General features: G+C 38.7%; 2 protein-coding genes across 8 annotated transcripts; one reads left to right on the top strand and one right to left on the bottom strand.

Annotated features, from left to right (window-relative positions):
- Nucleotides 1-351: 351 nt before the first annotated feature.
- On the bottom strand, nucleotides 352-6080 carry LOC133745182 (uncharacterized). Of its 6 annotated transcripts, none has more exons than XR_009863511.1 (7): nucleotides 5734-6079; nucleotides 4214-4473; nucleotides 3208-3421; nucleotides 2545-2800; nucleotides 1749-2431; nucleotides 1167-1347; nucleotides 352-909 (listed from the first exon to the last, which is right to left on the bottom strand). XR_009863511.1 is itself a non-coding variant. In XM_062173197.1 (7 exons), the coding sequence occupies exons 4-6, from the start codon at nucleotides 2540-2542 to the stop codon at nucleotides 1277-1279; spliced, it is 834 nt and encodes a 277-aa protein (XP_062029181.1). In that variant the 5' UTR covers nucleotides 2543-2800; nucleotides 3208-3421; nucleotides 4214-4473; nucleotides 5734-6080; the 3' UTR covers nucleotides 352-909; nucleotides 1167-1276. The 6 variants fall into 6 exon arrangements, 3 of the variants coding, with proteins under 3 accessions (XP_062029181.1, XP_062029182.1, XP_062029180.1); XR_009863510.1 differs by having other exon boundaries at nucleotides 1749-2532; nucleotides 2637-2800; XM_062173197.1 differs by having other exon boundaries at nucleotides 1167-1417; nucleotides 2533-2800; nucleotides 5734-6080.
- An 89-nt stretch (nucleotides 6081-6169) lies between these two features.
- Nucleotides 6170-9491, top strand: LOC133745180 (receptor-like protein EIX1). Of its 2 annotated transcripts, XM_062173195.1 has the most exons (3): nucleotides 6170-7656; nucleotides 7873-9003; nucleotides 9178-9491. In XM_062173195.1, the coding sequence occupies exons 1-3, from the start codon at nucleotides 6301-6303 to the stop codon at nucleotides 9307-9309; spliced, it is 2619 nt and encodes an 872-aa protein (XP_062029179.1). In that variant the 5' UTR covers nucleotides 6170-6300; the 3' UTR covers nucleotides 9310-9491. The 2 variants fall into 2 exon arrangements, with proteins under 2 accessions (XP_062029179.1, XP_062029178.1); XM_062173194.1 differs by having other exon boundaries at nucleotides 6170-9003.
- Nucleotides 9492-15582: the final 6091 nt, after the last annotated feature.

Raw genomic sequence — 15582 nt, 5'->3', positions numbered from 1 at the left:
AAGAATTATTTCCTTACGAAAGATTGTCCTTTTACATAATGGTGTTGAAAGGATTGAAGAAACCATAACATAGCACGATGAGAACCTATGACTTTCTTTGGATGGCCTTGTTTGTGTACGACCCTTGCAATAGGGTTCAGATCAGCCTGCACTAAGTAAACAGTAATTTGTTGATTTCTGCTGCACTAATATATCAACTGCAGATTTTATGTAAAAGCATAAGTTTTACCTCGTTAGTTTCAATTTAAAATATCCTGAACTATAAGCCTATAATCTGCAGTCACTCAACTTGAACTACGTGAATGAAATTGAAAACTCCATGATTGACATCCATCTCCTTTTTCCACAAAATAAAGAAAAAGTTCAAGATGTCGAACACTATTGTTTATAGCAATATTTCACGGCTACATGCCTACAAAGTAACTTAAAACACTGGATACCCTGTATTTTGCATTTGATATACAAACTACTGATTTAAGCTCAATAAGATTTGAAACATAAAAATACAATTCCACCCCATTGATAACAATACCAAAAACAGAAATACAAGAGTAGGTTTCCTCCATGCATTCCTCTAAGAAAAGTACAAGATCAGAACCGGTGCAAGTGAAAGAGCTTCCTATAATAACTTTCACCCATTGCTCCATCGTCATACACTCCTCTTTTCTTAAACACAACAGTTGCAGAGGAATTTTTTTTGCTTTTATTTATCCTCTCTATAATATAGAACTGGTGGGGTAAATAACATATGACCATTTTCTTCAATTTCGGAGCATGCTCAAGAATATATGTTGCTAACTCCAAGGCATTAGTAGGATAACCAGTGGAGAGTGCTACTGATACCTCCTCAAGCTGATGAATACAATCCAGATTTTGGGATTTCCAGTATTTCCTCTTAAAACTACAGGCCTGAGAAGGAAAGAAGCAAATGAATTAAAAAAATAAAAAATAGATAAGCTGAAGAACAGAAAGATACTGGCGATGGGTTATGATGGGTCATCTACGGATACAATGCTCCAGATTGATATTTAAGCTCCAAAGTAACATATATTACGGACAATTGCTTTAAATATTTGATTCAATAATGCTTCGTATTCTAGACATGTCATTGGAATATAGTGTGTTGTGTGACAAAGGTAGGCAAGGCAATAATGACGTTCACTTACTTTTGGTTAAACAATGTGCAAGGAAGGGTACGAATTGATGTACAAAGTCTTCAAATTAGGCATTCCTCTCAGAAGAGATACCATTGGAGGGACTAGGTCACCAGTTAAGTTCATAATATGCATACCCAAGTAAATAGTACCATCCAATGGGGGCATGCATGGAACCTTCCCTGAGCAATACCTGCAATATCAGAGATTAAGGCAAACTCTGAAATAGACAAACTTTGAGCAGCCAAACCTGTTAAGAAAAACTGGTGACAACAATTCAGCTCAATGAGACATACTTTCAGTAACTATATAAGCAATCAACCTATAATTAAGAAAAAACTAAACCCATGTCATGATTTTTTTTTTTTTTTTCATTTACATAATTCATTTACCAAATCAAGTGTTTCTGGTTTTTTGTATTATCTAATCAGAAGGGATGTGGGGGATAACAGCACTGCCACAATACTAATTAATAACAGAATCCCATAGCGTCATAGTCAAAATCAACACAAGTTAATGAGTTTCTTATTGCACATCTCTCGTTTCTACAAAAAGAAAGCTGTCTCTGAACTCTGAAGGGTGATGTATCTTTACCTTAATGGTCTCCTCGCTCAGAACAAGTGATTTAACCCTGTAGAAACTGCAAAGAACCTCAAATGCATTGTCCAAGTCATAATCATCTCCCTGACGCTTGAGAAAGATATGAGCTTTCTCTAAACACATAAATTTCCCCAAATCTTGGTAATTCAACAAATTCCCAATCCATTTCAAATACTTGAGATTTGGAGCATAAACATTTAATAATCTGGTAATACTGCTGCTAGCTTTATTATTCTCCCACTCTATATTTATCTCAGCAAGTTTCTCACCTGAGATGCTAAAGTGACCCCTGTCATTATTATGGCAATACAACAACGTAAATGATTCCAAAGACGAGCTTTCAATGGTGAAATTTCCCACATGGACATTGTCTAACAATAGTTCCTTAATGCATTTGCATGAGCCCGAGATCCATTTGCCAAAGCCATCATCCATTCTAACACTTGTCAACTTCAAGTATTGGAGATTATTGGAACAAGCAAAGGAGGGTGCTTTAAGAATTGTCTCTGTGTTGATCAACATTGACCTCAAAGATTCACAGCAATAGATGCAAGGTGGCAATTCAGGTGTTGCCCCATCTTTTGTATTCAACCTCAACTCAAGATCAAGCACTTCAACATTGCACCTCACTGCAATAAGGATCCAAGTCATCATTCGGAAACTCTCTTCTGAAATTCCTGCAGAGAAACTCCAATGAATACGAAAGCTCTTTATCTTATCATCCCTGCGACGAATCATATACCTATCTATACAATTCAGCAAGTGCAATTGCTGCTACCTGTTTCCATACAAGGAAGAAAAATTCAATGATGGAGTTGATAGATAAAACTCTCTGCATCTTTTGGACATGCTGCCCACGCGAGTGAGATCTTTAAAACTGACCAATGAAAGAATTTGGTGAGCAACTTCGCATGGAACACTACTCAATCTGTCTACCATGGGGTCAGCACAAGCTCCTTGAGCTTGAGAAGTTGCAGTTGCCAATGACTTATGCATGTGTTCCATGATCCTTGGTTTTGCTTTGTTTTTGTTAGAGCAAATTACACCTACAAGTATTGATGACATGCGAACAAAACTAATGTAAATACTAAATACATGATATATCTACTATTAAGCCTACCGCCTACGACCATTTAATCTCTATATACTTCTAATCTGTATATACATTCGACATTTTATAGGTCTATGTTTGAGCAACTCTTAAACAGCAACAAAAATTGCAATAAATAGAAACTATCAGTCTAGCTAGTTGTTGAACCAAATCCAATATCAGAGAGCAAGAAACAAGACAAGAATTGAATTTTTTTCAATATAAAAAGGGATTACGTGCAACACTGCAAACAACCCTAATTGCTTTCTCCTTCAATGAAATTCAAAATTCATGAAAATAAAAAACCTAAAAAAAAAAATTAAAAAAACTACAGTAATCGTGTATATTAGTATGTGGGATTACCCAAAATCGATTCATCTGATCTGATCCAAAGCCTTGGCGCACTCAATAAGCCCTTGAGGATTTCCGAACAACTGCGAACTCAAGAACTCTTATACCATGTGACACAACCACAGGGTCCCAACAGCTAAAGTTTTTAGAGTACGGAATACATTCAAGATAATGGACGGTTACTGAAGTGACAGTGTCCACCATTTAATCTCTATATACTTCTAATCTGTATATACATTCGACATTTTATAGGTCTATGTTTGAGCAACTCTTAAACAGCAACAAAAATTGCAATAAATAGAAACTATCAGTCTAGCTAGTTGTTGAACCAAATCCAATATCAGAGAGCAAGAAACAAGACAAGAATTGAATTTTTTTCAATATAAAAAGGGATTACGTGCAACACTGCAAACAACCCTAATTGCTTTCTCCTTCAATGAAATTCAAAATTCATGAAAATAAAAAACCTAAAAAAAAAAATTAAAAAAACTACAGTAATCGTGTATATTAGTATGTGGGATTACCCAAAATCGATTCATCTGATCTGATCCAAAGCCTTGGCGCACTCAATAAGCCCTTGAGGATTTCCGAACAACTGCGAACTCAAGAACTCTTATACCATGTGACACAACCACAGGGTCCCAACAGCTAAAGTTTTTAGAGTACGGAATACATTCAAGATAATGGACGGTTACTGAAGTGACAGTGTCCACCAATGTATGTAACTTAAGGCAATTATAGTAGTAGCACATACAATTTTTATTCCAAAACCAGAGATGTCACTATAAATGCAGCAAACAAGTAGAAGCTGTATGACGTAATAAGTAGTTGCTACATCCTAGTCCTAGTTCTAATACTTCACTAGCTTAAGCAGGTTATTATACTGATTTGGTATTCCATTGGTCAAATTCACATAGATGAGTCACATGTTCACATGATGTGGTAGTTCTACATTCCAAACAAACTCAAAGGAAATACATGGTCACACATAGGTCAAATAAATGAAAACTATATTCACCTGGACTTCCAGTTCCTCGTGTAGATAAGCCAATCCTTGAGCAGCACCAAGCATTATTTGTAACCTCGTGATCCAAGGAAGAGGGTTCAAAGCCCTGTTGAAAAGATGATCTTCTAAGCTTCTATTAGGCATATATTCATATACCACTAGCCGTTGAATCCCTCTTTCTCCATTTATAGAGCAATATCCTGGAAGCTTTACCAGATTTGGGTGATTTACCACACCAAGAAATTGAACCTCTGCAAGCCATGCTTTATGACCTTATATGAAAAGAGCAAAGAACCATAAATAGATAAAAATGATAGAGAGGCACACAATGTCTCCAAAATGGGTGTTTAAAAAAGGATAACTTTGAACTTAGAGTTCAGTTGAATATGCGAGACTTTCTCAACAGTTTAAAAGAGTAATGGGATGCATCTTTTACACAGGCCAATATCATCTCAAGGGCTTAATCATTACTTCTATCCATTCTCAAATATAAAGTACTATTTCCACAAAATTTGACAATCTGTTCCAATTCATGTTCTTGAGAGCAAAAATCTCTTTCTTTAGTAACTGGTAAGAGCTTTGTCAGACAAAGAACACTGCATAACATGTTAGGAATAGTTTTCGACAACTGCAAGAAATCCATTTGCCTTATATTAGTATTCACCTTCCTGTTGGTTCTTGCTAACACTGAAAATTAAATTATTCTCTCCACACTCCTAGAGTTCCAGCACCAGATGGATTCCAAGGTCCACAATTGTCATATACCACAGAACTACAAGTAGGGTCGTTAACTAATGTATACCACAGAACTTCCGTGACTTGATCAATAGAAGACATTCAGATTTCTTTCAACCTCAATAGAAAATCATTGTGTCGCATTAAGTTTTTTTCATGCCCTACTCACTTTAGCACATTCTCTATTGATTATGTACTTCCATTTCATTCCCACTCCAATTGGCCAAGAATTAGGAATGACAGGATGGGTTGGTAACCCCATGCCCTTTTTCCCACCCCACTTACTAGGCCTAGTGCCTGGTGCCTACCATGTATTTTGGGATTATATTGAAGCAGTATACAGGAAGAATTGAATAGTGTTTCTTATAAATCCAATGAAAATCTGAGTTCAACTGACAAGCTATATTAACATGTATATAAAATCATAGAGACCCAATGAATCTACTAAACAAACCACATGTACTAATCAATTAAAAACCATATGTTTATTAACAAATGCAGAACAGGGTCACTACTAGAAGTATAGTCAAAACATGAACATATATAACTATTCTTTACGAATAAATCAACCCCAAAAACAAACTAATATAATTCACTATCCAATATAATAACACTTTCAGATCAGATTATAATACCATTCAATGCTACCATCACAATCATTCAACATCCAATACTAAGAAAACCAACCAACCAACCAGGTAGTAATGGAGAAAATCCAAGTGGAAGAAAAACAGACAGAAAAAATGGAAAAATTAACCAAACAGCTAAAGTTCCGTAATGAAGATAAGAATTGGAACCTGTAAGCTATGTGGATTCAACTTCTTTATGGCAACCATTTTTGGGCTTGATTATTCCTTCATACACACTCCCAAAGCCTCCTTCACCAAGCTTTTGCGACCTGCTGAAGCCATTGGTTGAATCCCTGAGCTCTTGGAATGAGAAAGCCTTCAAATTCTGCTCTTTGCGAGGGTAGTGAGTGAGTGAGAGAATGAAAAAAAACCAATGAAGTCAGGAATGAGGATCGGAATTGGGATTCTGGAGACGAAGAATTAAGCTTCCGAGCTCTTTGCGAGATTTCATTAACAAATTTCTAAAAGGAGTTTTCTCAATTTTACAAGAGAAGAGAGCATTGGGCTAGACTTGAGGGCCCAGCCCCAAGTACTACGTCATGTATTTTTTATTTTTTTTTTTTTTTAATATCACAAAAACTAGTATTCATTCAGAAAGGACAGAAAGCATAGAATGATTGTACAAAACTACAACATATTCGAACCACATGATATAAGTGGTGCTGGGTCATCTTCTGTCATATTGTGAGACTGAGACTAAAGAAAATCAATGAAGAAAAAACCAATTTCCAAGTTATGCCAATCAAGTCAGTCAATGAAGCAACTCCATTGCTGTTTCCACGATTATACATGTGTAGTTTCCAAAATCCTTTTGCTTCAACTATATATTACTTCACTTTGGTTTGGTTGCATATCATCTTCATAATCATGTTTTTCAGTATAATGAGTGGTGGGTCTATGCATTCTGGTTTGGTTGGGCTTGTGTGCCTGGCCATTGCCTCTGCTGTTTGTTGTTCAAGTGTTGGAAGCTCCAACAACATCATGTGCTTGGAGAGTGAAAGACATGCTCTTCTCCGGTTCAAACAAGGCCTTGTGGATGACTCCAATGCTCTTGCCTCTTGGAAAAGTGAGAAAGATTGCTGCAAGTGGAGAGGAATAGAATGCAACAACCAAACAGGTCATGTTACCACTCTTGATTTTTCCTTTAGATATGATGTATATGTCAATTATACTGAAGTTCCTTTAAGAGGTGAAATTAGTCCTTCACTACTTGAATTGCCATATCTAAATTACTTGGATCTCAGTTATAATGATTTTGAAGGAACTATGATTCCCAAGTTCATTGGCTCTTTGAGTCAATTGAAACAACTAAGACTCAGAAGAGCTAATTTCAGTGGACCTGTTCCTCCCCAACTTGGAAACCTCTCTAATTTGCACACTCTTGATCTTTCCTCCAATGATTTTGAAGGAACTATGATTCCCAAGTTCATTGGCTCTTTGAGTCAATTGAAAGAACTCATACTTGCAGATGCTAATTTCAGTGGACCTATTCCTCCCCAACTTGGAAACCTCTCTAATTTGCACACTCTTTATCTTTCCTCCAATGATTTTGAAGGTGGGATACCAAAAGGCTTTCAAAACTTATGCAGCTTAGAGTCGTTGGGATTAGCTGAAAACCAATTGTCTGAAAACATTGAAGACTCTGTTGAAACCTTGTCTTGTGCTGAGAACACACTTGAAACCTTGGACTTGAGTGATAATCTGTTTTGGGGGTCGTTGCCAGATTTGGCACGTTTTTCAAAATTAAGATACTTATATCTTGACAGCAATCAAGTAAATGGGTCTCTACCCGAGAGTGTCGGGCAACTCTCTAGCCTTGAATTGCTAGATCTCTCCGGGAATTCTTTGAGTGGTGTCATAACAGAAGCCCACTTTTTGAACCTCTCTCGTTTACAGATTTTGTATATTTCTGGTAATCGTTTCTCTATCAACCTGAGCTCTGATTGGAATCCACCATTTCAACTTACTGATGGGTTAGGCATGTCCTCTTGCAAGGTGGGCCCAGCTTTTCCCAAGTGGATTCTAACGCAGACAAATCTTACTGAGCTTGATCTCTCTAATGCTGGACTATCAGGATCATTACCTATCCAGGTTTGGGATCTATTTTCTGGCTTGGATTACTTATATCTCTCTATGAACCAAATCCATGGGAAACTACCGAATCTGTCATCGACAAGCTTGCTTTCTCTCAGCTTGTCTTCTAATCTATTCTCTGGCGCATTGCCATCATTTTCTCCTATGCTACAAAGCCTGTATCTCTCGAATAATACGTTTTCAGGACCTTTGTCTTCCTTATGTGCAACGCAGGCTCCAAATTTGCAGTATCTTGACATTTCTAAGAACCTATTGTCTGGGGAGCTTCCTAATTGTTGGATGCAATATCAAGAATTGCAAGCGTTGGATTTGGGAAAGAATAAATTATCTGGAAAAATACCAAGCTCGTTAGGCAATCTACAGAGAATTCAGGTATTGCGTTTACATGATAACAACTTTTCAGGAGAATTGCCTTCTTTCGAGAACTGTACCGAATTACGGGTGGTTGACCTTGGCAACAATAACCTGTCGGGAAAGATACCAACATGGATTGGCCAAAGCCTACCAAAATTGGTGATTCTACGCTTACGGTCAAATGAGTTTAATGGAATCATACCCTTCTCCCTGTGCAGTCTAGCTGGCATTCATGTTTTGGACCTCTCTCACAACAATATTTCAGGAGGCTTGCCACATTGCTTCAATAACATAACCGCTTTGGCTCAAGATTATATTGATATTCCAGTTAATTTAATACTCGAGCTCGTGTGGAAGGGAATAGAGATCGAGTTTGGGGAAAATCTTGCTGGTATGAGAAGCATTGACATGTCAAGAAACTGTTTGATGGGGGAAATTCCGCAAAGTATAGCAAATATGATAGAGTTGAAATCACTGAATCTGTCAACAAACTATTTGACAGGAAAGCTTCCCGAAAACTTTGGTAACATGAAGATGTTGGAATCTCTTGATTTGTCAAGAAACCAGATATCTGGTAAAATTCCTACAAGTTTTGCGAGCTTAAGTTTTCTTAGTGTCTTGGACTTATCACACAACAAATTGTCAGGAAGAATTCCATCAGGCACCCAACTTCAGGGTTTTAATGCTTCTCAATATATGGGAAATGATGGACTTTGTGGACCACCGCTAACACCAAATTGCTCACGAGATGGAGCAACTCAAGCTGATGATAACAAAGAACATGATAATGATGGTCTCATAAGCCTGGGATTTTTTATCAGTGTAGTGCTGGGATTCGTCACTGGATTTTGGATGGTCTGCGGCAGTTTACTGCTCAAGACTTCTTGGAGATATGCTTATTTCAACTTCCTGGACAATGCAAAAGGTTGGATTTATGTCAAAACCGCTGTGTACAAGGCAAAAGTGCAAAGGAGACTTCAAAGATCAATGGTAAACTAAGCTACATAATACTTAGTTTTTATAGTGTTTATGTTTTCTGGCTAGATATACTTGTAGAAACTCTTTCAAATTTATAGTATTACAATCGTTTGGAAACACAAAATATTTGTTCAATCTTTTAGAAATATTGTTTTTTGACTGTCATTTGTTTCGACATGATGTTAGGAGATTCTGGCATTCAGGGAAATGAACCTAATTATCCCGGAAGTGAAAAAATTCAAGGCTGATGTTGAAGGTTTTCAGATGTCGTTGCTTTCTCTTTCAGCAAGAAATAAATATTATGCTTGTTCCTCTTGAGGAATGTGTATGAATAATGGATTGTATGTAGTATGAGTTGGTATAACTTTTGATTCCATGCAACAAGACCTCTATTTAGCTTCCTAATCTTTCTGGCTGTAATTTAAACCTATCTTTCTCGATTGATTTCAAAGTAATTGGCTGCAATTATATATTGTTCCATTCCGGAGCATTTCAATTAATCAGATCTATTCCAATCTAACTTGATCATGTTTGTGCATTTTATTCAACTTGTTCTCCAGAAGTTTCATTTATGTCAATCTAACTTGATCACTATAATAATAATAATCCATGTCTCTTAGTATTTCAACTTGAGTCCAGATGAGAATCCAACATTTCAATATTAGGCATGCCATTCTTTTATTTATTTATTGGATTTAGAGCAGAGAGAATCATTATCTTCATATCTGCAATTTCTGGAATATCCGATTCAGTGCCTAACAAGTATTGGAAAGTTTATTCTAGCGCTCTACAAAACAAATCCCCGATAAATTTCCAATCTGTCATAAAAAAAAAAAAAATAAATAAAAAAAACTGCACCCTGTTTACTACAAGACTACAACCATTTCCTCCAAACATAAGGAATGTGCTTCTCCAGCTCTCACGTAAATTACTTGACAGGCAAGGGTGCCAACAACTTTGGTGACTTGAAGATGATAGCGTTTCTTGATTCCATACAAAAAGCTATCTGGTAGAATCCAACAAGCTTTTTGAGCTTGAAATTTCTTAGTGCCTTGGACTTACCATACATTAACTTGTCAGGAACGATTCAAACTTCAGAGATTTTATTACTCCAGAGTAACGAGGATATGGGAGGTTTTTTGATTTGAGATTTCTTTGCCTTCTCTTTCTTCAGTTTGTAGCTGCATTTCGCTCTTTATTTTTCTTTTTACCTTCTTTCAGTGTAGAATGCATGACTTCTAAAGTAAGATAACAATGGATATGTGAATGTGACAGAATATAGCAATTTTGCTTTCTAAGACAAGCAACTAAAAACGGATGTATATTGTACAGTAGTTTCTTCAAGGTTTCATACATCGCTAACCAGTAAACAAGAGAGCTCACATTGTAGCTCTAAGAGATCATTTGACACTGAGGTGGTGAAATCATCAAAGCCTTATAAAATCAACTACCCTTTCTAATGAGTGATCGAGTCTTTTGTCATTCTTTTCACTCCCTCCTTTTCTGCATTCTTTGCTCAAACTTTCATAGCGTCAATCTCAGGAAAACAAAAAGTATAAATAATAACCATCCAATTGTACTAGAACCCCCTCAAGTAGTAGAGACACCCCCTCTGAGTAGTGATCAAACCACCCTCATGTTGGACCAAAACCCCTAACTTCGGTCAATATGAAGGGTGTAAAAATATTTGAAGTCTGCAAAAATTGGAACTTTTACAAAACTAACTTATCCAACCATTTCAACCTGTTAAAAAATTTAAATAGAACATAGTCACAGCTGACAGTATTAATAATGTTTTCGTTTGATCACAGGCTTCTCTCTTATATCACCTCAACTTGGGGTTCTTTTTACCCAATATAGACCCAGATGCCCCAAAATTGTTATTTTCAGAGTTGGTACCCTTTGGTAAATCTAGTATAGCTTGCTTCAAGATCTCTACTACCTGATTCATCGTTGGCCGGTCTTTTGCATTCTTGTTCAGGCAGCTTCTGCCAACTTGGCGGTTTTCCGAGCTGCATTAATAGAATACTGGTCTCTCAGGAGTGGATCTATTATCATGCTGAACTTTTTACTGTCTGCAGGGTACTGTTTGACCCAATAAAGAAGCTTCTGCTCCGCTGTTGGTCGGTGTCTTTTCTAAGACACACCTCCCTGTGAGAATCTCATACAGCACCACATCAAAACTCCATAGATCACTATGGATGAAAAGATGGCCTGTTTTGACATACTCTGGGGCAGACCAAGCTCAAAACAAAATATGAGGTTAATCTATAGTCTAGTGTCACATATCTACCATGATTATTACCATCATGCTTTATTTCATTTGCATGATCCTGTGACATTCCTTGCCACATCGCATAGTTTAATCACAATTTTATTTTCATCATAATGCTTAAAATTAGCTTGTCGAATACTTCATCAAGAGAGCATATATTTCATCAAACTTCAGAGTTCAGCAGCAGCTGCGACTCCTGCGAGCCAAGTTGGTATCAAGTTGTACACCAACAGTACCCAGTGTTTAAGGAAAAGAGAAATCGAGAGAGATTGAAGAGAGAATCATCATCATATTATTGAGAATAGGAGCCCTATATATAGGGATTACAAAGTACATATTCTAATGTTACAAGGAATACTAATCCGAGTAGGATTAGGAATTCTAGAACCTTCTCTCCTATTACTACTCCTAGTTTGATAAGGCACACTATGTCGATATTCCTTCAACACTCCCCCTTGTGCCGCTTCAAACTTGGTGGTGACGCTTCATCCGTTGCCTCGTTAAAAACCTTGCCAGGTAACAAAAACCCTGTGGGATAAAAATAACCCTGGTCGAAGGACAAAAAGAGCACAACACGTCCTTCACTCTTCGAGATCGAACATGTAGACATCATAACTCCCCCTGATGTCGATATCTCCCCCTGATTGCTACAATCGTGGGAGTTCGGATAACTTTCTCAATCCGATGCTCTTCACATGTTTCTCGAAGGTGGATTTAGGTAACGACTTAGTGAATAAGTCCGCTACATTATCCTCTGATCGGATTTGATTCACTTCAATCTTTAGAAGTGATTGTTGTTGCTGATTATAAAAGAACTTAGGCGATATATGCTTGGTGTTGTCGCCCTTGATGAAACCTAACTTCATTTGTTCAATACAAGCTGCATTATCCTCATAAATGCATGTAGGTTTATCTGTGGTAGACTTCAAACCACAACTTCCTTGAATATGTCTTATTATAGACCTTAGCCATATGCATTCACGCACGGCTTCATGTAGAGCAATAATCTCTGCATGATTTGAGGAAGTAGCAACAAGGGTCTGCTTTGTAGACCTCCAAGATATCGCAGTGCTTCCCATGGTAAAGACATAACCCGTTTGGGAGCGACCTTTGTGAGGGTCAGAGAGGTACCCTGCATCAGCAAATCCCATCAAAACATCATTGTCGTTTTGATGGAGGGGAATGGGGTGAGGCCGGCCACCCTTGGTGTTGGTGGCGGCGTTGGCGGCAATATGGCCGGCCACTTTGTCATGGTGGACGGTGGCTCCATGCCTAATGGGGTCCGATCCCATTCTTCCGTCATTCCTCTTCTCTCTGTAGGGATAAAATAGGCCCATATCAATCGTACCTCTTAGGTATCGAAAGATGGTCTTTACACCAATCCAATGGCGGCGTGTTGGCGCAGAGCTATGTCGAGCTAACAAGTTCACTGCGAATGAGATATCCGGTCTTGTGCATTGAGCTAAGTACAATAATGCGCCTATTGCACTCAAATAGGGCATTTCGGCCTCTAAGGGTTCTTCGTCCTCATCCCTTGGACGAAACGGATCTTTTCCGGGCTCAAGACTACGACCAATCATGGGAGTACTCACAGGCTTTGCTTTATCTTCATGAAAGCGCCTTAGACTTTTCTGAGTATATGCAGACTGATGGATCAAAATTCCATCACTACGGTGCTCGAGTTCTAAACCGAGACAAAACCGTGTTTTCCCAAGATCTTTCATCTCAAATTCGGATTTCAAGTATTTAGCAGTTTCCTTCAACTCATCTAGAGTTCCAATTAGGTTCATGTCATCGACATAAACTGCTACGATTGCAAATCCGGAACTTGTTCTTTTAATGAACGCGCATGGGCATATTTCATTGTTAATATATCCCTTCCCAATCAAGTAGTCACTTAGACGGTTATACCACATCCGTCCGGATTGTTTTAATCCATATAGTGAGCGTTTTAATCTTATTGAAAACGCGCTCCGTGGTTTCGAGCCACTTGATTTGGGTAATTGAAGTCCATCTGGAACCTTCATATATATCTCTGAATCTAGATCCCCATAGAGATATGTTGTAACCACATCCATAAGCTGCATGTCAAGTTTTTCGGAAACTACCAAACTGACAAGGTAGCGGAACGTTATAACGTCCATTACGGGAGAATATGTCTCCTCGTAGTCGATTCCAGGGCGTTGTGAGAAACCTTGGTCCACGAGGCGGGCTTTATATCTAACCACCTCATTTTTCTCATTACGCTTTCTAACAAAGACCCATTTATGGCCAACAGGTTTTACATCTGGGGGTGTCTGCGTTATAGGCCCAAATACCTGTCTCTTTGTTAGTGAATCCAATTCAACCTGGATCGCATCTTTCCATTTAGGCCAATCCGCTCTTCGTTGACATTCTTCAACAGAGCGAGGTTCGATATCATCATATTCTATAATTCCTTTTGCAATATGATATGCAAATGCATCATCAATCGCCATAGAATTTCTATCCATCATCTCATGTACACTAGTGTAATTTATGGAGATCTCTCTATTCTCTGGAGTTGATTCTGACATTGGAGCGTCCCCCAATGATGTCTCTCGGACATAACCATAATCCGGAATATTCTCATGAGATGGATTATTCACATCGATGATTAATGGATTATTTTGTGCCAAACTCGCTTTCTTTCTTGGGCGAGAATCCATCGAACCTATAGGCCTCCCGCGCTTCCTGGCAGGAGCCATGGGCCTAGCCACAACGTCACCATCACTGTGAGAGGGGACGTTGGCGCCATGCTCAATTGCCCTTGAGATGGCGTCATGTCCTCTGACTTTTTGGACATCAATCCTTGCAGGCACGTTTGCAGCAGGTATGTGTGATCTCGTCACTTTTGCGATATCAGAAAACGCATCAGGCATCGATTCTGCTACGTTCTGAAGATCGAGAATTCTCCGCACTTCAATTTCGGACTGTGCGGTTCGGGGATCAAGATGAGACAGAGTGGGGACAGACCACGACAATTCCTGTCGTTCCTGTTGAACATTGATGTTCTTATCTCCCCCTAACGACGGGAAGACTGTTTCATCGAAGTGACAATCCGCAAATCTTGCGGTAGAGATCGCCTGTCAAGGGTTCTATGTAGCGGACAATAGTTGGAGAGTCATATCCAACATAAACGCCTGATCGTCGTTGAGGACCCATTTTGGTGCGCTGTGGCGGCGCAATTGGCACATAAACTGCACACCCAAATATGCGTAAGTGTGAGACATTAGGCTCATACCCAGTCACCATCTGGGACGCAAAAAAAGGGTTGAGTGGCAGTAGGTCTCAAACGAATAAGCACAGCTGCATGCAATATTGCATAGCCCCAAGCAGAAATAGAGAGATTGGTGCGCATTACCAATGCCCTAGCGACCATTTATAGTCGTTTAATGGCGGCTTCTGCGAGACCATTTTGGGTGTGAACATGAGGAACTGGATGTTCAACTTCAATCCCAATGGACATGCAATAATCATCAAAAGTCTTTGATGTAAACTCCCCAGCATTGTCTAACCTTATAGACTTAATAGATGATCAGGGTGGTGAGCCCTTAACTTAATAATTTGTGCTAGGAGTTTAGCAAATGCAGCGTTCCTAGTGGACAATAGCATGACATGTGACCAGCGTGTCGATGCATCAACCAACACCATAAAATATCGAAATGGTCCGCATGGTGGTTGAATAGGTCCACAAATATCACCTTGAATTCTTTGCAAGAATGGTATATTTTCTTTAGTGTCCTTTGCATAGGATGGTCTCGATCCTAATTTTGCTAAAGAGTAGGCTTTGCAGAACGAATGATGGGCTTTATAGACAACCAATGAGGATTTTGGTTTGGCCATGAAGTCACAATTGACTTTAGAAGTAGAAGGAGGAGTCAAACAATGATCCATGGCGTCAATGCCATGTTGTTGCCGTAGGGGGTAGACGGCGCCGGCCCTAAGTGGCCGGTCTTGCACAGTCTTGGCGCCGTGAGGCGCAGGTGCATCTCCTCGAACCAATTTTTGGTTTTTACTTCTCTTCGTTCTGAAGAATAGATGTCCGTGTGAAGTCTTTAATATACGGATCATCATATCACGACCTGGGTGTCTCAGACGGTCATGCCAAAGCCTATATGTGTCAGAATCCCATAAATCATATAACATGATTGGATTCAATTACTCGAATAGTGGTTGCATACAACCCACTAGATCGACACATAAGTTCCTCTAATACTCGTTTATGTCCGTAGTCATTAGAGGTGATGCAAAGGAACTCTTGTCCATTCTCACAATGTGTTTCCACATGAAAACCA

Source organism: Rosa rugosa, chromosome 4 (genome assembly GCF_958449725.1).
Source record: "Rosa rugosa chromosome 4, drRosRugo1.1, whole genome shotgun sequence".
NCBI classification, from domain to species: Eukaryota; Viridiplantae; Streptophyta; class Magnoliopsida; order Rosales; family Rosaceae; genus Rosa; species Rosa rugosa.
This window is presented reverse-complemented; position numbering and strand designations above follow the sequence as displayed.

Bases quoted from the DNA above. Each gene is read 5' to 3' on its own strand.
- LOC133745182 (XM_062173196.1), bottom strand. From the start codon at position 2,492: ATGATTCGTCGCAGGGATGATAAGATAAAGAGCTTTCGTATTCATTGG. The intron at 1,418-1,748 runs GTAAAGATACAT...TGTTGTCACCAG, and splicing joins TGAGCGAGGAGACCATTAAG to TTTTTCTTAACAGGTTTGGC.
- LOC133745180 (XM_062173194.1), top strand. From the start codon at position 6,301: ATGCCAATCAAGTCAGTCAATGAAGCAACTCCATTGCTGTTTCCACGA. The intron at 9,004-9,177 runs GTAAACTAAGCT...ACATGATGTTAG, and splicing joins GGAGACTTCAAAGATCAATG to GAGATTCTGGCATTCAGGGA.